The sequence below is a fragment of the Gobio gobio genome (genome assembly GCF_949357685.1).
Source record: "Gobio gobio genome assembly, chromosome: 16".
Taxonomy (NCBI): Eukaryota; Metazoa; Chordata; class Actinopteri; order Cypriniformes; family Gobionidae; genus Gobio; species Gobio gobio.
Window position 1 is genome coordinate 32,270,019 of NC_137109.1, and position 22,041 is coordinate 32,292,059.

At 38.5% G+C, this 22,041-nt stretch overlaps 1 protein-coding gene across 2 annotated transcripts in view; it reads right to left on the reverse strand.

Annotated features, from left to right (window-relative positions):
* Positions 1-8,645: 8,645 nt before the first annotated feature.
* The window catches only part of pdgfc (platelet derived growth factor c), a gene marked incomplete at its 5' end in the record, with an annotated part of 67,292 nt that continues 53,896 nt past the window's right edge, over positions 8,646-22,041 (reverse strand). For both annotated transcript variants that reach the window (XM_079839610.1, XM_079839609.1), the window contains 3 exons: positions 8,646-11,941; positions 12,700-12,920; positions 13,010-13,217. In XM_079839610.1, the coding sequence (XP_079695736.1) occupies positions 11,828-11,941; positions 12,700-12,920; positions 13,010-13,217 (543 nt within the window). In that variant the 3' untranslated portion in view covers positions 8,646-11,827. The remainder of the gene's footprint in view (positions 11,942-12,699; positions 12,921-13,009; positions 13,218-22,041) is intronic.

Here is a 22,041-nt window from a genome sequence, read left to right on the forward strand (position 1 = left end):
ATTGTGTACTATGCACCCAAGTCCATTTGTCTTATTTATTCTAGATGCAATATGGCTCTGCATTAAAACAGCACAGTTTGACTTGCTCCTAGCAGTCAACATAAATCCAGAAGAAATGAGACTATTTTCCCACCCAGAATAAATGTCTGCCATTAGGCTGTCTGACTGGCTGCAGCTGACATGAGATATTACCTTTTTTCATGACTTGGGGGACATTGTTAACTTCCACATGATTCTCTGTGTCTTAAGGCCAGTGTGGAGAGTCGGCCTATACGTTGGAGTACAATTTGCAATCTCTTTTCTAAAAGCCCTTTATCAGATCTCCAGATACTGCTGGACAAAGAGTTTCAAAGCCAACAAAGGGACAATTTTACCTGACTGTTATGGGCTTTCTCACTGTGCAGTTATGAGCTGTGTACTGTCGACATGAGACTTCTTTTTAAAATAAAGTGAAAGAATTTAAGAAATAGAAGCTCCAGATGGGCAAAGGAGACCCTATTGGGTTCGATTACAAACTCCCCGACTGAACCGACAGCTTTAATGCGAGCCAGAAATGCTGAACATTGACCAAACCTACAGCAGAAACTGTTTGAATGTCTGTGACCATCACACCAAACTCCAGAGTATGTTGCTGGAAGTTAGGTAATGCACATAGATAACTTTTCTAACATGACCACATGGTAATTCTTTTATATTGAGCTGTTTGATCTTACAAATGGAAGACAGACTTCAAAGGCCTGCTGAGAGTAGACTGAGAAGTTTGATTTGCAATAAAAGACCGTGGAATCAAGTGTGCTGAGAGGTATTATGTGAGACAGCACAGAGAAAAGAGGCATCTGATATTACAAAGAACTTTTAAAAACTATTCCAAATATACAATCTGTAGAAACCATCAAAGTTTTTTACTACAAAGCCTTACAATTTATCATCAAAGAGCTCAGAAATACTGTTAACAGATGCTTTGAAATTCTGAGACACAGTGTTTATATGCAGATACTTTCTGTTCTTGATGAAACTGGACACAACCCTGATATACAGTATAAGAAGGCGAGGCTGTCAAATGCTTGGAGGTATACATCAGCTAAAGACTCCGCTAGTGTTCGAACTAATTCAAAGAGGCATTGTGAGGCTTTGTAACCTCTTACCATGGAGCGGACCAGTGATTTAGGTCAATGGCATCCCAGAGCAGCACCCTGCCTTGGAGAATCTAGACCGTTTGCCTTGGACAGAGGCCATCTGAGTGAAGTCAAGCAAGTTCCACCCTGTTCAGACTCCCACAGAGAAAGAGGGAGAGCAAGAGATGGGTGTACGTTGACCTAAAACATGACTGAGATCACAAAAAATGGATAATGCTGCCATTTTGGTCAGAAATAAAGATATAATAAATAAGGGATAATGCATAAAACCACTCAGTATACTATGCGTTTCATTCACAATATTGACAGGCTTGTCATGCTGTTTATTACATGGCTACTCAATAATTTGAGAAATTATTTTATAATCTTTATATTTTAAAGCTTCTGCTAAGACAAAATAGTCCATCACAATGTACAAAATAATCAGCGCAGCAATGAGATGAACACTGTAACATTATTACAATAATATTAACATTAAAGTTGATGTCCACAGGTTTCAGTTGCGAGACCACTGAATATAAAGATCGACCAATTAGAATGAAGTACAGTATGTGTAATAGAATTAAGTGTAAATAAACAAATATCACATTGAGTACACCGTGTTTCAAAAGTTGCACATTTTGAAAGTTATGTACTGTATTATATAAAGAGGAGAGGTAATTTTATTCCTCTTTTATGCTACTTTTTACTTGATTACACCTCTTAAACATACTTGAATTTATGAGTTAAATAAGTGTTTACATTTGCAAAATCTGTATTTGAATAGTTTACAATAGAGTCGTTCAGAAAACATCACAGTATTTATCATACAATACACAATGGCGTATACAAACAAACAAAACTCAAACATGGGCAAACTAATAATAAAGTGAAAGTAAAGTAAAAGGTAAAAGTAAAATTTATGTATTACCAAAACCAAAAAGTTCTACACATCATGTGTTTTCTTATTATATATATATATATATATATATATATATAATAAGAAAACACATGATGTGTAGAACTTTTTGGTTTATATATATATATATTTTTTTAAATATAATGATTAAAAATGATTATACCATCAGGCCCCAGTTATATACAGTATAACCAAAATTCAGAAAATGTGAAAAGTCAGCAGATTCGGTTAGAGCCAGCCTGACAATGACCTGAGCGTCCTTACACACATTAAGGATTTATTGATCCTGCTATAATACATGGCTTGTTCCCCAAATTAATTTCAATAGTTTGGCTGTCATATTCACCTAATACCTTTTTTTAAATGAAAGGAGTAAATATTTGAGATTATTTAACACAGGAGGATTGAAGGGGTTTACTATGAGCCTTCCTTCCGTTTCGGCAGTTTACAAAGAGCACGGGAGCTATAAAGGCAGACTAACACCCTATGTATGCCATGCGATGCGTCGTCCCCATGCCAAGACAAACAGACATTTTCCTCACATTAGACTCCAGCTGGGGCAATGGGTGCTGAATGTACATGGTGTATTCACAGGGAAGTCTCCTAATGAAGAGGGACGTCTAGTTAAAACTTTCCAGGAGCTGGCTTGGAAAAGGGCGGAAACTTCTCCTTTTCAAAATGAGATCCTTCCACTGTGTTAGGCATCAGTGGTTTCCTAAATTTGTAAACCTTCAACCATTAAAGAGTAAACTGACCCCAGCTGTTGTTTTTTCTTCTCCTCTCTTCCCCCTTTTTCTCGCTTCTCTGAACAACCACATCACTGATGTGGATTAGAGAGCCTGGAAAGTGGTGTTTAGATGTGAATGGCACATTTTGTGGACTGCTGACTTGTAATATGGAAGTCTTTACATGTGGTTTGTGACCCTATTTTCAGTAAGGTCAAAGAGGAATGAGGGGAAAATGGAGGAAGCCTGCACCATTCTCCAGCGCCATTAGGTCTGTATGACTAACAAAGAGATGGTGTGTTTGTAATGCCGGGTACTGTGCAGGCTAAAACACGAATGCAGGGCGGCTAGGGTCAAACTACACAATGTTAAGACACAGGGTCACTTGCTTTCTAGCATTCTGTCTCTCTCAGGTGTTCTCTGATTAGTTTTCCCCATTTAAGGGAAGGAGAACTGAAGGGTTGGAATTATGTTCTCATCATTTGGGCTGCTTCTAAAATGACCTCCGTGGATTTGGGTGGTCTGAATAAAACATTGTTCTTATACAAGCATGAGTAATTGCAAAACTGACTCATTTGACAGCGATGTCCAAAAGTCGAATTCAATAATGAAGTTTTTTTTCTTGAAGAAGTGAACATTTTCCAGGCTTCAGCTCCACCTTCTCATGATTTCTTTAGCTACACTGTGCTGTATGTTTCTCCGTTGTTACAAAGACCGGATTCAAGGCACAGTCCAAGGTCAATAAAAAGCTCTCAATAAAATGTCCTGTGTAGGGTTCTTTGTATCCTAGCTCAATTTTACATGAATGATGATAATTAATTATTAATAACAGTATTTTTGGTATATAAAGACATGAATAAATTGTATTTGTATTTTATATCCAAATTTATATAAATGCGTTGAAAAAAGTCAAGCAATTGAGATTTGCTATAAATCACATATTCCTTAATGTGTGTACTGTACTGTGCGGATAAAGTTGGATATTATATATAATAATCACAAAGCCGATATTTGCTATAGTTAAGTCAAGTTACCTTTAGTGCTTTATACAATACAAATTGTTTCAATCAGCTAAACAGGAAAATGATTCAATGATGCAAACAGTTGTTTCAATTGTGCTGTATACTATACAGTATATATTGATTTACGCATGTATTCAGGATGTACTATACAGTATATCCAACTTTGAATAATGATGGGTGATAATATAGTGTTTATAGTGAATGTGTTTATATCCTTTGTCAAGTGGAGACAGATTTAACCTTGTCCTTTTCCAATTAAAAGCCTTTTTTTTCTCTCTTTTGTTTTTACACGCAGTAGAACTACATGTAAATATAAAATCCTTACCAGTCATGTCAGTGGAATAGGCAAAGGGGGATAAATGATGGCCTGGGGTGAAAATACCATCAAGGAAGTTGTGGTTAAGTGGAGGTTCCTCTTTGGAAAAAATAATAAATATGATTAGATCTCATTCATCTGAGGCTACATTCGTTCACATAGGGTCTCTTTTCAGTTATGTGTGTGTTTTTGTGATATTATTTGAAAGCCACTTATTCAGAGCATTAGATGAAGGCATAGCAGTAGTTTATGTCTACATTTTTTACCCATTTACATTTTATTCATGGATCTAAAGTGTAGTGACTACATTTAGAAGAGTTTTTTTGCCCTCTCTATGCAGTCATTCACTTTATTTCTGAAAGTTACTTTTATTAAATAGCAGCAGGGTAAGCAGAGTACGTACTCTCTGGTCAGCACTATGCATATTGTGTGTAAGGGTGAAACAGCATCTGTCAGTGTCAGAGGACTGTAAGTGTCCAGTAGAATCAGCTCAACAGGGACTTTCTCTAGACTGATTATCCATGAATCTTGTGGAGTGAGCGAGGCTGACCTCTCTGAGCCTAAGGGCCATATGGGGAAGAAAATGTGTGAATGTGCGAGATCAGGCACCAGGCAACTTATTCACATCCACTTTTTGGTGCATTGCATTACCTTGCCAGACATAATGGCGCAGTAAGGTTTTTTTTTTACTGATAAGTGAAGCGTTATGGTATTCAAGATCAAAAATATTTTGTGGGAAAAAATACAAATTGAGAATAGTTTGTCCATGAAAAATTAAGGGTCATTACATTTGAAAAATGATTGCTTATAATTTGACTTTGAATTCATAAATTCCAGTATGATCACTTAGTTTAGGTTTTTATAAAAAAAAACTTAAATAATTTTTTTTTCACATTCAATATTTTTGTATTTCATGCTAACCAAAAAAACTACACAAAACTGTAAAAATATATTAACTAAATCACACATTTTTCTGTTAATTGCACCTAACATTAAAGTTAATATATTATAATGATTTCACAGTTAATCTCCAAATTAAGAAATAAAGACAGTAGCCTATATTTAGCCTACATTCAATATTTGTTTAATGGCATGTTTTTATGAAATAAGGCCTGTATCACTGATGCCAATACTGCTACTGAAATTTTCTCTATGAAATTTTTCCTTATTTTATTTATATATATTAATCGTTTTTAAAGCTACAAAAGTTATTCCATCAACAGCAGTGAGTGATTTTTTGTCTTTTTTCTCTCTTAACCTTGACATACATAAGCAGGTTTATTAGGCTGCTGTCACTTTACGACCTGATGCTCATGACACGGATCTGACACACATCCTATTTTCTCAAAACTCTTTACGTTCATTTAAGACTTTAAGATGGTTCTTGCAAGGACATTCGACAAAACAGGCAAACTTTTGTGTGTTTTTGTCCATTCAAGCACTGTCTGAAGCAGCATTCTGTGATGCTGTGTTAGTTGTGTTAAACGTTAAGTTAATTTTGACAGTCCCAATGTAGCCCATATCTTAAGATGAAAAATGAATCAGTTTTAAGCTTAAGGCAGAAGTGGCAGTGTTTCTTAAAAATGACCCCTTCAATTGAAGGGCATTATTGTAGCCTTGGCTCATTCATAGTGGGTCCAGCTCAGCCCTCTACACAGGTGTTTATTATGAGAATGTGTGCATGAGAACATGCATCAGCACATTGCAAAGTAAAGCTGAAGCTCTATGCAGAAGCTGCTCTGTCACATATGAAGTAAGTTACTACCAGCCATGCAACGAAGATCCATTAAAGGGATAGTTCACCCAAAAATGAAGATTCTTTCATAATTTAATCATGGTAAATTTGGTCCAAACCTGTATACGTTTCTTTGTTTTGTTGAACACAAAGGAAGATATCTGGAACAATGTTTGTAACCAAGCAGATCCAACCAAAAATACTTTTCTCCCCACTATAGTAGGGGGGCAAGATCTGCTTGGTTACAAACATTCTTCCAGATATCTTCCTTTGTGTTCAGCAGAAGAAATAAATTCATACAGGTTTGGAACAATTTGAGGGCGAGTAAATGATGACTATGAACCATCCCTTTAATGCTTTTTTTTTCTTTCTAGTTGCATATTGATACGTCACGGTGGCAATAGACATTCACAGTTGCATAGGGACTATTTTAGCTTTGACTATAGGCCTACTGAACAGGTCTGTTTAGTTACACAAGCAATTATAAACTATCAAAATGAGGCTTCTCCTGTTTTTAGTTGACCGTTATGTGCATTTGCCTAGTTTCTGAAGCAAAACCTCTTTTTTTTCATCAGACTTAAGACCTTCTCATTAACAGAGATCTTTAAACCCCAGGATATAATCATCCCAAGCCCACTTGATTGATCTACAACTGTTAACACAAATAAATTGCTATGTATGTGGGATCTTTATTGTAGTGCTTAAAGGCAACGCTGCATTGATATTCCTCAAACATTCTGGTTAGGAGTTTTTTGAAAACCCTTAAGCATTAAACACTGAGCTTCAGCAATTAATCCAGCTCAAATGTTTTAAAGCGTAACGTTTTATTTAGTTTCCATGTAGACATTTTCAGCCTTTGGTGTGCAATTAGTTTTTCTGGTCACACTTGTTTTGGAGAGCACATTATTAACTATGACTTTTGTCTCAAACTAATTTGCTTCTTATTAATAGGTAGTAAGTAAGGTAGTAGTGGTTACATTTAGGCATGGGGTAGAATTAAGGGATGTAGAATATGGTCATGCAGAATAAGGCATCAATATGTTCTTTAAATATACTAATAAACTGCCAATATAGTAGTAATATGAGCATCTAGTTAAAGGGTTAGCTCACCTAAAAATGTAAATTGTCATAATTTACAGGTTCCAAACCTGTAAACTCTTCAGAACACAAATGAAGATCTTTTTAATAAAATCTGAGCCAATTCTGCACTCTCCATTGTCAGATATAAGTATCACTTTAAGGCTTCAAGATCGTAAAATTAACCCATAAGAATTGAGTGGTTTAGTCCAAATTTTCTGAAAAGACACGATCGCTTTATATGACGAACAGATTAAATGAATGAACCTCATTGGTTCTTGCGGAAGCTTGTGTCTTATTCTTATGGATTAGTTTTACGATCTCTTTATTAACTTTTTTGGAACTTTCTTTGGAACAACATGAGGGTGAATAATTAATGATTAGTGGACTAACCCTTTAACAGTGAGAATTGGTCCCCAAACTAAAGTGTTAATTTTTTTTCTAATGATAAAATGATCTGCCATTTAAATATGACTGGTACTGATGGTGTCATCATAATATTTACATACTAATTTGTGATTCTACTTTTTTGGCATCTACATGACTGTAAAGTTTGAGGTCGGTCAAGATACTCATACTCACCAAGACTGCAATCATTAACAATCAGCAATCTACTATTACATACTATCAGCATCATTACTCCAGTTTTCAGTGTCACATGATCCTTCAGAAATCACTGGAATATTCTGGTATAGTGCTCAAGAAACTTTTCTTCTTAATTATTCTCACCAATGTTTAAAACAGTTGTGCTGCTTAAAGAAAAGATTACCGCAACTTTAGTTATATGTCGACTTTAAGGCATATGTAAAAACTTGTTTATTGATTAAATCATATCGTTTCTATTAAGGTATTTCAGTCAAGGCAAATTTAAATGATAATGTAGCAGGACTGGAACCACAATTTCAAAGTTTTATATTGCTGCATCACGTCAGCTCCTTGAGATTTAACCAAACCATAACCCATCACCTGAGGAAAATGTGATTTTCACTCACATGTGCGACACACAGTGGATTATACAGTGTGGCCTTGACCGCTCTGCCATTGTCTACAACATCACTTCAGAAAGTCAAAGCTCACTTATATTAACTTAGTTTAGATTAGGAAAACAGCATTAGATGTATTAACCTTGCAGGACCCTGAATACGTATACATGTGGCCATGAAGTACATGTATTATTCAAAGACTAGAGGCAAATGCAGTACAGTCTACACTTTGCCCTCTATCTGTTCTAATTGGACATGACAGATTAAGGTTTTCCAAGACAAATGGCCTTTTCCCTGCCCCTTCGGAATAAGCTTGTTATCAACCCTAACACACGCACACACACGATGTGTGAGACAATGTAATTGTAATGTTTTGTGTGGTAAAAGCACTGGATGTTCTAGAAAGAGATTACGGACCCTGCTTTTAAGAGTTATGAATATTCAGTGCTAAAGGGAATCAAACCACATCTGACTGTTACTTTTAGTGCAAATACAGCTTGGACTTGTGGAATAAATGTTTTTCAGTGGGCATGCGGTTTCTTGATGGAAACTGAACTTTGTTTCGACTTATATAAATACACATGTATATAAAACAGGCAAGATCATAATATAATTTTTTTTCTTTGTTAGACAATTTTTTTGCAATGTATGCAATCTAGGTAAATTATATATATAGTCAACTGTGTTAGTCTGGATGTAAAAAAGAATGTGTTTATACCATTTAAAAGTTTAGATCAGTAAGATTTTAGTTTTAAAGAAACATACTTTTATTCAGAGAGGATGCATGAAATTCATCAAAAGTGAGAGACATGTTACATACGATTGCAATTTCAAATACATGCTGTTTGAACTTTATTCATCAAAGACTACTAATAAAAAGTAACATGCTTTCCACAAAAAAACAACTTAAGCAGCCCAACTGTTTTCAACATTGATAATAATAGTAAATATTTCTTGAGCAACAATATCAGCATATAATACTGATTTCTGAAGAATCATGTGACACTGAAGACTGGAGTAATGATGCTGAAAATTCAGCTTCATTAGGAATAAATTACATTTTAAAATATTAAAATAGAAAAGTTTATTTAAATTGCAATAATAATTCACTATTACTTTTGTATTTTAGATCAAATAAATGCAGCATTGGTGAACTTCTTTTAAGAAGCCAAAAAAAGGCATGTTTATCTAAAACGTGACTGCATCACAATGACAAGCAGTGGAAAGGCAAACTATCCTCATCATTGATTAATGCCACTCAGATGTCAGGTCATTACTTTACCCAAAAACCATAGCCAGTTCCTGGAAAGCCACAGAGCAACCACCCTGTAATTATCTAAATAAGACCAAGCCCACAGCACAGTGCAATACTCATATACGCACATCTGGTTAAATACATTAATGCTTTGTTCCCAGACAATCTCATACATTTTCAGCCATCCTTTTTACCATTAACTGTGACAGGGAAATTCCCTAGCCTGTAGAAAGTAAACGGACCTCTGTACTAATGTATATTAAGAGTCATCATGTTATTACGCTCATGAAGTAATAACTCTAATGACCTTGTACAAAGTATTAACAGTAAAGTGTATAATTTCCACACCACTAATGTGACCAAACTGAATTGCAAAAATATGACTTTCAACTGCCTATTTTCAAATTTTCTGAAGCACTCCTGCATCTGCCACTGGTCAGACAAAAAAAATAACCCTGCCCATTTCATTGAATGTATGTCAGGTTGGTCAGAATGCTCAAAAAAAAACAAAGCAATAGCTTTGATAACGTAACAGAACCGCTGTGTTTAAATTTTTCAGGGAGATCAACCCATGGATGGCTAAGTCTCTCCAAATTAAGATGAAGTATTTTAACACAGGGAAAAAAAATTCTACAAGCATCACTTTTAAGATTACCTGTTACATAGAAATCTGACAATGATCTGAACTGACATACATTTCAATGTAAACCATCCAGAGATGACGAGGAACACTTGTTACCAAGAATTCTTTAGCATCTCTCAGAACCATAAATGAGTCTCATGAAGAGAAACTTCATAATTTTCATTTCCGTGTGCAGTTTAACAACATCAAGCGACTTCTCTCACTTCCAACATGACACATCAACAAAATCCAGATTCTCATCCCCTCTAAAAGAAGAAAGGCTCATTTTTGTGCATTCTGACAAAGATGATCTCAAAGCCTGCTTACAGTAGGTGGCTTGTTAAATTGGGTTGCCAAGTGTGAGGAATCTGTGATCAAAGTATGAAAACAAGTGACAAAAATATTACATCAAAGAATAATATTCTGACAAAATGACAGCAGAGAAGGTCATTTAAGGCAGATTCAAAATATGTGAATAATGCTGCATGTCTTGTTAACTCAGCTCCTTTTCCCAGTAAATCACATTGTATTAATTTTACACCAATGTCATATTTTGTTATATTGTTTCAGCATTCACATCATCATCTCCATGCAGATGTGACCCCCCCCTCCAAAAACAAACAAACAAGGAAATTAAATGCATAATGTCACTATTCAAGGAATGTCGAGAGTAATACTGTCAGTCACATGATTTTACTCTTGAAAAGCAAACGTGTGAGCAAGATCACTGTATTAATGCAGAGATACATCTTTTACATCTAATTAAGCTCTCAATGGCTGAAGACAGATAGCAGTTAATAGTTCATGGCTATAGGGTTCCCTGACAGTGCTTTGTATTTTGTGACAACTGCAGCTTACTTGAACAAACCAATGCTTTAAGAGCCATTTGGAAAAACCACAACAATTTATTTAATCGTTTAATGGTAGAGGAATATGTTACTGGCAGTTCTATGTCCCTTTAACTTCTAAAAAGTCTATTTACATGAACATCTAACAGTTTTCAGAATATTTTGTCTCCAGTCAAAATAATGATCTTATTACTCAAATAAAACAACTATTTAAAAAACCCCCACAATGAATGTTTCTACAAAAGAGTGACTAATACTGAAAATACTACAGTGATTATGAAAGGGGAAAAATGATTCTTACATGCCAAAATCTTCGTACCAAAAACAGTAATGACATAGGAAAAGTCAACAAATCACAATTTTAAATGCATTTACACAAGATTCACTTTTGTATTTTAGTGTTCTCCCTTGAATGGAGTCACTCTTATTAGAGTCTAGTTCATAGTAAATGAGCAAAAAAATGCGAACATGTCCGCTCAGCTCTGGTTTAAAAAAGATGGACATCCTTATCTTTCCTGGAATATTCTTTATGAATTATTAATGAAAATGTCTAATTTCAATTCACTGATGAGTAGGCGACGCAGTGCTGGTTTATGACACTGTGTAATCAATTTCTTTGGGATGCTATTGAGGAGAATGTCCATGCCACCTCAAAAATGTCCTTGGATCGCTGAAAGTGGATGCATAGTCAAGGTCCTTTGATATTTAAGTTGTAGAAAAATAAGTAAAGAAATTTTTTTTTGTAAAAGAACACGGCAGATCCACTTGTTCCCCCAAGTAATAGCAACCTCACTTCAGGCTCTCTAATTTTCCTGGAATACCTCATTTCCTGAACCGGCACAGCTCTAAACATGCACTCAAACACAGACAAAAAAAAGAGACTCACAAATGTACATATGCACATTGTTCACAAACCTCCACATACAGATAGAGAAGCAAGACCCTGTCCGATTTTCCTCCAAATACTCCACGCTATCATAGGCCCAATGGAAACTTCTTCATAGGTCAATTCTTTATGGATTTGCGAGCCCAAACCCAATGGAACCGCAGGCTTAGATAAGTCAAGATAAAAAAAGATATCCAGCGCTGGGTTTCATTAGTTTGCAACGTCAGGGTAAAAACTCTTTCGCTCATGTATGCACAAAGCAAGACATATTTCCCTGGGTGAGTCTGTGGGGGGCCAGTGTAGCTCTCTTTCATTGGGACAACTTTAGTCTGAGTCATTTTTACACACACAGCTACATTCCTCATGGTGCTCCAGGGGGACATCCGTTAGAGTCTTTTGCAGTCCCCGACCCCCTGCCCTGTGTTTCAGCATCAGAACCTGCACAACAAGACAAATATAGACACAGATAGACAGAAACAGAAATTATTTAAGCACTTAAAACATATAATAACTTTACCATTTTCACTCAAAGGGTCTCATTCACTGACAATGTACATTTCATGATTTGCACTTACATTTTCTCTTAATTCAGGATATATTTTAGAACCAACTCAAATTAAATGTGCCACAAACATTTATATTAATATATCCAATGCATTTAAATATAAATATATAATAAACATGAACATGAACACATGAATAATAAATAGATGTATCTAAATAGATATAAATACATTTAGATGCATTATTGTTTTATATATTTTTTTTTATAAATATATATTTATATTCTCCAGCATCCCCGCAACCATACAAAGGACAAGCGGTTTGGAGAACAAATAGATTATATAATTATTAATTGTTAGAAATAATACATTAAGTAAGTGCCCTAATAGAAAATAGGTTTTAATTATAGTGCTATACCTCATTTGGGTTAGACTTGCAGATGACATGCTGTCATGTCCTATATACTGTATAAAAAAAAAAACCCTTAAGAGTATTTGGAATATATTATGCCAATATTTAATTGTTGGACATGTGCCACCTCGTCATAATCTGAAATTATCAACATCAAAATTACGTTAAATTGTAATTTGCAGAAATGTGTGAGATGCATCTGTTTTTTTTATCCATATAAGAAGCTACTAGTGAAATGTGAAATGTAGAGTGTAATGGAAGGCCTTCTGATCTTTGCTTACCTCATGGTATTTTTTGACCACCTTCGTAGGCGAGCACTGGCAATCATAGCAGTTGTAAGAGCAGCATGCACAGTTCCCCCCACAGCGCTTCACCAGCAGGCAGCTGGGCCAGAAGATGGCATCCGTCCTTTTTAGCTCCTCACGCAATGAGACGGAAAAGTTCCGTGGAGTGCAACTGTAAAGCCGAACCTCCTCACGAAGCAGGTTCAGGTCCACCACTCCTACTCAAACAAAAATAGACAGCAGATTTAAATAAATTTTTTCCAATATTTCAATTGACGTCAAGTACTTCCAAATACAGTATCTTTACCTTTGGATTTCTTTTGATGGAAGAACGATTTGCCCACCACCTGCCAGGTTGGCTTGTAGAGATCCTCCATGTCCACCTGCCAGCGATCCGGCTCCAGGTATTTCATCACTTCCTCCATTGTGCTAAAACCAGCTACAGTTTCCCTCAGAACATCCACACTCTGCATCCATTCAGACATCACTGCAGGGGCCTCGGGCTCCGACTGTTTCTGAACACACAAACAAACAAGAAATCAGTGGTAGTGCAGCCACTCTATAGGGGACATTTCATTTTTAACATGTTTAAAAGTGTTCTGCAGCACCCTGGTTTATTTTTTTTCTGAATTGTTTAATGCTTTAATTTCACATGATTAGCTGTGATGTGTGAAGAGACAAAGCAAAACCAAGGTAAATATCACTTAAAGGGATAGTTCACCCAATAATAAAAATTCTGTCATCATTTACTCACCCTCAAGTTCCAAACCTGTATTAATTTAAAAAGAGATGATATTTTGAAGAATATGGTTAACCAAACTCTTTCATAGTATGGAAAAAGTATGGGGCCCATCAACCCATCAATCCTTTATGTTCAGCAGAAGAAAGAAATTCATATCCAACCTCTTGATGCATCTCTTGTTGGAAATAACTTCAACATTTATTTCTATATTGCGCACACAATTTGAGCTTTTGTATTTCCAAAGGACCAGTTAATAAGGGATTGCATGGTTTTTCTAGACGAGTTAATGTTTGACACTGGCTTATCTACAGGCTCAATTAACCAGTCCACCTTGTTTGAACTCGAACACACACTTAACCATTAAATGCATACCTCGGGTCTTTTGTGACCATGGACATCATTCACTACCCTCCTCTTCATTAATTTTTTTTAAAGTTAGAGATCAGCCTTCTTATTCCTCAATCAATTAATTATAAAAAATATAACAAGGAAACAGATTATAAATGGAATCCCTGTTTTCCCATTCATTGTTTGTAAAAAATGTATAGGGTCGCTAAAGACCCGAGGTGTGTAAAAGTGTAAGTATATTTTTTCTGCACAACAACTGAATCTTTGATGACTGAATAAGTGAATGTATGTCTGATACATAGTGATGAAGTGACGTTTCACTCATTAACGCAGGCAGACAACAAAAACAAACAAAAAATGAGTATGAAGTATCATCAGCAAAACTTGAAATTGCTTAGCAATTTACTCCAGAGCAAGTACTGAACGCAATCAAATATTAGTGTCACTGTCACTTGATGGTGGATCTGGTAAAGAAGCTGTCAGCAATAAAAATTTTGATTCAGAAGATGTTGAAAAAGATGGTTTTGAGAATAATGTTTGATATGGCGAATATGAGCCAGATGCTTAATGTACCGGGAAATGAGCTTTGACGAGGACCGTGATGATGGTATAAAACATTTGCTCAAACTAGGGATTCACCGAATCCAGGATTCGGATTCGGCCGAATATTGGGCTTTGAGACAGGGTTCGGTTTCTGCCGAACCTCAGAATTTTTTTTCCATTTTTTTTTCCAGAAATTTGAACCCTAGGTTTGCACTATGCTGGTCGAACGTAATGACGCCGCCATTGATTAGGCTACGGAAAGGTGTTTACTAGGTGGACCGTTCGAATCCAGTCGGCTGTGAGAAAGTGAAAATGGAACTCGTGCACAGAAAACGTGGCAGTACTTTAATTCAAAAGAAAGGCGATTCAAGTCGAGCTACATGTTCAATTTGCAATGCCCATTTGTCTCGGGGTGGCAAGGACCTTAAACAATAGCCGCTGTTAAAACATTTGCATATGAAACATCCAAAAGAATACGAGTTGTGCATGAAGGAATACTGACAGCAGCCAAAATGCAGCAACTTCAGGTAGCAGGCTTACCTCAATCCACAACTTGTATGTTTTTTTTTTTTTTTTAAGTAACAAGTGATGTGGGTTAGTCTGGAGAGCAGTCTGTTGACAGTTAAACCCACAGCAGAAAACAACCTCTCAATCCCTCGGTCTCCTCAGCGCGAGCCTCTGACTGCGCGCGCGCCCCCTGCGCTCCCCGCTGTGTTGTTGTTTGAAACGACAGAGCGCGGCTCGGAGTAATTGTTCTATAAACCATCAGGAAATAGCGGCGAGTAGAACATATGTGACAATGTTTACTTTAGTAAACTTGACCAAAACCACACCACGAAAAGCCTTAAACAAGGTTTCAGATGGCACTGATGTCCCGGGAATACAGAGAGAACGCCTCGCTAGAGTGGCCAGCCTCGGGAAGCGCCATTCATTTGCTTTCCACCAGTCAGGAGCTTGTCCTAATGCTGTATTTTTCTGTCAAAATGGTCCCACAGGTTAACGGTTAAAGGTAGGGTAGGTAGGATTTTGAACTTGTGACCAAGATGGCGGCGCGAGTAGATCGCGAGGCTCAGCGTCTCTCCAGATTCTGCAATTTTGCGGTATTTTTCTTGTTCATCTCGGGTCTGTTCGTACAGAACAGTTGTGCTTTTACATCATACACCCGTTGTGAGCTTTTGGATATTGGTTTGCGAATTTCCGACAGTTTTATGGACAATCTTCAACTCCTTCCTGAGATCGCTAGGACGCCCGAGGCGATGCGCTCTGCCCGGCCGGGCGGAAGTGCTAGAAGGTGGCGCTGTGATCGTAAACAAAGGCGGGGTAAGCGTGGAGGTCTAAGAGCTAAGCTAAGGCTAACTCCTTACCGGCTCTCTTTACCCAGCATTTTCCTTGCCAATGTACGATCGCTAGTGAACAAAATGGAGGAGATTCGACTCAGCATTACACACAGTAAGAAACTTTTGAACTGTAACGTCCTAATCTTCACTGAAACCTGGTTAAACAGCGGAATACCGGACACCGCTATTGAGCTAGCGGGACGCCACACACTCCGGGCGGATAGAACACTAGATGGCTCCGGGAAGAGCAGAGGGGGTGGATTGTGCATTTAGATTAACAAAGCTTGGTGCACAAACTCTGCTATTGTTGGGAGTCATTGTTCAGCTAACCTGGAGTTTCTCATGGTTAAATGTAGACCGTTTTATCTACCGCGGGAGTTCACCTCCACTATTATCACTGCAGCCTATATTCCCCCGGATGCTGATGCCAAGCTTGCTATGAAAGAACTTCACGCAGCCATCAGTAAACAACAGACTGATCACCCGGAAGCTGCGTTTATTGTTGCAGGTGACTTTAATCATTCAAACCTAAAGTCAGTGCTACCCAAGTTTCACCAGCATGTTTCCTGCCACACCAGAGGAAACAAAACCTTAGACCATGTATATACAAACATGGCTGGAGCTTACGTTGCGACACCCCTCCCCCACCTGGGACAGTCAGACCACCTCTCTTTGTTTCTATCACCCAAATATTCACCCCTCATCAACCGTGTGAAGCCATCAGTAAAGACCATCAAGGTGTGGCCTGCGGGGGCAGACTCCACACTCCAGGAAAGGTTTCTAAACACAGACTGGAGTATGTTTGCTTCTCAAGCCACCAGTGGCGCTCACACGGACATTGACTTCTACACCTCCTCTGTATTGGATCATATCAATACCACCATCGACAGTGTTACAACCCAGAAACAGATCACCACATACCCTAATCAGAAGCCTTGGATGAACAGGGAAGTTCGACTCCTGCTGAAGTCACGCAATACTGCCTTCAGATCAGGTGATGCACAAGCCTACAGTACGTCCAGGGCAAACCTGAAGAGGGGCATCAAACAGGCCAAGCACTGCTACAAGCTAAAGATAGAGGGTCACTTTTCCAACTCTGACCCTCGACGCATGTGGCAGGGCATTCAGGCCATCAGTGACTACAAACCCACCCACTCCACCCCCGCAGCCACTGATGTCAACTTCCTGAACGAGCTAAATTACTTTTATGCTCGTTTTGAAAGAGACAACAGAGAAACTGCCACCAAGCTCAAACCCTCAGATGACCACCCACCAATCACACTCTCCTCCACAGATGTCTGCAAGGCACTGAGCCGGATCAGCGCACACAAGGCTGCTGGACCAGACAACATCCCTGGACGTGTGCTCAGGGCATGTGCGGAGCAGCTCGCTGGGGTTTTTACATACATTTTCAACCTGTCTCTTGCCCAAGCAGCTGTACCTTCATGCTTTAAACGCACTTCCATTGTGCCAGTGCCAAAACACTCTAACCCGAGGTGCCCTAATGACTACCGCCCTGTAGCACTCACACCCATCGTCATGAAGTGCTTTGAGCGGCTGGTCCTGGAACACCTAAAAGACTCTCTACCATCCACATTGGACTCACACCAGTTTGCCTACCGCAGCAATAGGAGCACAGAGGATGCCGTTTCCATGGCACTGCACTCTGTGCTCACTCACCTGGACAATAAAAACACTTACGCACGCATGCTGTTTGTTGACTTCAGCTCAGCATTCAACACTGTCATCCCAACCAAGTTAATAGCCAAACTTGGAGACCTGGGCATCAACACTTCAATGTGTAACTGGATTTTGGACTTCCTAACTGACAGACCCCAGAATGTTCGTTCAGGATTCACCTGCTCCACATCCATCACACTCAACACTGGTGTACCACAGGGCTGTGTGCTAAGCCCGTTTCTCTACTCCCTCTTCACCGCCGACTGCAAGCCTGTGTATGGATCTAATTCTATCGTCAAGTTTGCGGACGACACTACGGTGATCAGGCTCATCAGCAACAACGATGAGACTGCCTACAGGGAGGAGATCCAGCACCTGGCCACATGGTGCACTGATAATAACCTGCTCCTCAACACCACCAAAACGAAGGAGCTCATCGTGGACTTCAGGAAGGAGTCAAGAGGCACACACGACACCATCCACATCAATGGAATGGCTGTTGAGCGTGTCTCCAGTTTCAAGTTCCTGGGGATCCACATCTCGGCGGACATGTCGTGGACGACCAACACCTCCAGCCTGGTCAAGAAGGCTCACCAGCGCCTCTTCTTCCTGAGGACACTGAGGAAGAATCAGCTCTCCTCGGCTATCCTGGTGAACTTCTATCGCTGCGCAATAGAAAGCATCCTGACCAACTGTGTGGCAGTGTGGTATGGGAGCTGCTCTGTTGCGGAGCGCAAGGCACTGCAGCGGGTGGTGAAAACTGCCCAGCGCATCACAGGGACTCCACTACCTGCCATCGAGCACATCCAGAGGAAACGCTGCCTGCATCGAGCTCGCAGCATCCTCAAGGACTCCTCTCACCCAGCCCACAGACTGTTTTCTCTCCTGCCCTCCGGCAGGCGTTTCAGGATCCACCGGACCAGGACCAGCAGACTAAAGAACAGTTTTTTCCCCAGAGCTGTCTCTTTATTGAACTCAAACCCCCGTTGATCCACTTCCCTCATAAACTGATAACTCTCCTACCTCACATCTTCCTTCACTTTGTTATTTGCACTACCGACTGTTTATCACAGTAACAACTGTTTACATATGCATCTTGCACTGCCATATCTTAACTGGATTATGCTCATTTGCACTGCCGACTGTATTTATAGTACCAATGTTTACATTTGCATTTTTGCACTGTACTTCTAAATGTAATATGCAACCACTTTCCACTGCACTTTACACTTTTTTTTTCCGGATAGCTCTGTCCATAATTTATTGCACTACCCTAATCCACTGCTATTCCTCATATTAGCCTAACATATTATTGTATACCTCTATCTGTAAAATTCTGTTTATAGTAATAGCCATCTGTATATTGTATTCATAGTACATATTCACCTGTAAATTCTGTTTATATTAATAGCCATCTGTATATTTATTCACTGTACATATTCACCTGTAAATTCAGTTCTGTTTATAGTAATAACGTCTCTCTATTTATACATATTTATACATATTCAGTACATATCCATGTCCTGCCCTTACGCATCCATTGTATATCCTGCACTTGCTGCTATTGCACTTCTGGTTAGACCTAAACTGCATTTCGTTGCCTTGTACTTGTACTTGTGTAATGACAATAAAGTTGAATCTAATCTAATCTAATTTGGTTAAAAAACTTTTTTTCCAAATTTGTTTAAAGTTTCTTTATATATCAATACATAATTAAAATGTAAGTACTCTGAAAAAGAAAGTATGAAAATTGAGTGCCTGTAGACCTCTCACGACTGTTTTAAAGACAGCTCATTATTTCCATTCACTCCACCTTCTCCCTTCTGGGCTCTTTCCAAAGCCACGCCCCCAAAACACATGAACGCGCCACGCCGACTGCTCAGCTGGAAGACGCATTATTTACCTGAGACGAGCGGAGAAGGAGCGGAGTGCATGTAGTGACATTATGTCAGAATCACATGTAATAAAAAATCTAACTTTATCATTATGAATATAAACAAATAAGATGTATTTTAGTACTCACTCTCAAGTTAGAATAACGATACTGGTAAAGTTTAAAATACACACACAACACAGTGTCTACGACACACACAGATACAAGATGTAAACACTGGTAGAGTATATAAAAACAAACCAAGGGCCGAAATAAACGTGCAGGTAAAGTTCCCGGTGAACATGGTAAAAGAGTTCAGACAGAGGGTAGTAGCTAAAGCTAACCTAGTTCTAAAAAAAGTTCCTGGATGCGGTGTACTGCGGTGTGCGGTATGCGGTGTGCGGTGTTTACACATGCATTTTGTTATCTAAAGTTACATTTTGCGAAATTCAACACGACAGCGATCAACTTGAGCTAAGCATATTGAGTATTTATCATCTCTACTAATGGCTCGCTAAGTGTATAACATTGTAACTTTATGCTAAGTAATGTTATGTTAGCTATATTAGGCAGCTACGTGTGCTAGTGAGACATGCTTCATGAAAATATAAACCAAAAAAATGTATAATCAAAATGAAAGATTACCTGTCCAGCAGAAATGCAGCCTCTTGAACTCAAACGGGTGCGCTAGGGTTGCCAGGTTTTCACAACAAAATCCGCCCAAATGCTACTCAAAACTAGCCCAAAACAAGCCCAATCATGTTTCTCCGGTAAAAATCGCATTTGGGGGGTAAAATATGTGTCTTCTTGGTAGGGCTGCCTGCTAAAATTCGCAAATCCCGGGGCAAAACATCACATAATTGGGGTCGCTTCAACCCGCGGACATGAAAAACAGCCGCGGCAACAGTGTCTGAAGTAGCCCGACTTGGCAACAGTGGGACGCGCGCATGTGGGCAGATCCTGTAGCAAAAGCGGCGGTAGCCATGGTAGCGAGAGAGAGTGACAGTCGCCCAAGCCAATCACTTGATTCGGCCCGAACGAAAATAATGAGCGGTGTTTATTGCAGATTAAAAAGTCTAGAGTCACTCGATTTTTATACTCTCTTTTTCAGAGTACTTACATTTTAATTATGTATTGACATATAAAGACAGTTTAAACAAATTTGGACAAAAGTGTTTTAGATCAGACTTACCTACCCCACCTTTAAACGGTCAATAGCATACACTGCTGTGGAAGTTGTTTACTTTGGGATGAGGTGGGAGTAGGATTCGGTATTCGGCCGAACCCCAAAAATCTGAATTCGGTGCATCCCTAGCTCAAACGGAACGGAGCTCCGAAGGGTAACAACATATGCTTTATTTTATTCTTCTGTAATTGTTACTCTAATATCAGGAGAGTTTTATATTATCGCAACAGGTAGAGATCCATCCTAGTTAGATATAGATCCGGGTCTCTAAAGACCCGAAATATGTAATAATGATTGGCGAAACACTAATGCATTTAAGGGTTAATGATGTAATGTATGCCAGGGGAGCAACACTGATACCTATGGGGTTGGGCAACCTGCAGGAAGCCACATTTCTGCACTCATTTCAACTCTGCTCCACTGCCTTGGGTGCTGTGGGATCTGTCAGCATGTCCTTTTTCCAGAAGCTTAATTCAGGCATACTAACATAATCCCCCTATGAATGACACGTCCAATGCCACACTCTAAAACCAGGTAACAAGTGAGGAGTGAGTTGGCATGGTTACCATTGTGTAAAGGACAAGGTGCCAATGGAGGGCCTGTGATTTCTATAGTGATAAAAATCGACAAAGTGGTAAATGAGGTCACCAAGACTGATTGAGAGCATCGGAGTCAAGCACTGGAAACATGCTGTCAAGTACAAGAATACTGCATGTGCACATAATGGGAAGGAATGAAAAGCCTTCTTTAGTATTTCTTAGTTTGATGTCACTAATATTTAAGAAACCAAAATAATACTTTTTATATATAAACCCACATGAATGTGAGGAGTAAAAGAATAGTGTCCTTCAAAATAAAACAAAGAAAACACGTTGCATTGCCTTGTCCTCATGCAAAAACAAACAGCTTGGTCAGATTCACAAATGTATGAATCTAATGAGCCAGTTATTTTATTGTCCTTTGAATTGTTCAAAAGGACTCAGGAACTCCCAAGTGACCTATTTGAATCATTCTAATGAATGCTTTAGTGAATTAACATCTGACTCCCTGAACACCTAGTCACCATTACTTTCACTCGCATCTGACGTGAACTTTAATATATCTTTAGTCATAATTCACTGAAAATGTAAATCAACTGCACACATCAGAATGTTTTTAATCATTTTTTTGTTGTAAGCTCTCAAGAGCAGTTACAACTACCTCCTTAAACCTGTACATTCACATATCCTCCAATGCAGAAAACTGGCTTCCAGTTTTGGCACTGGTCAGCGGTGGGGAATGGAAACCATTAACAGCTTGTGAATGTGAGGCACTCTTTCAATCTGTCAATTAAAGATCCTCTGAGCCCTGTTCTTTAAAGCCATAGCCAAACGTCCCTTCTGAGGTGGATAAAACAGCGCTTGTGCAACTTTGCTTACAAGACAAGACTTTTAGGAGACTTTCGAACATAAAACACGGAATCATATATTGAAATTTACCAAAAAAAGACAATTCTTTCCCCATTCTTTAGAATTCTATTATGTAGGTATAGTCTGACTTTAAAACATATTTGAAGGGTGTACTTACTAAATAATGCCATGATATAAATGGACTATTCACACAGACATTAATTTATTTGGGTTCAACTTTT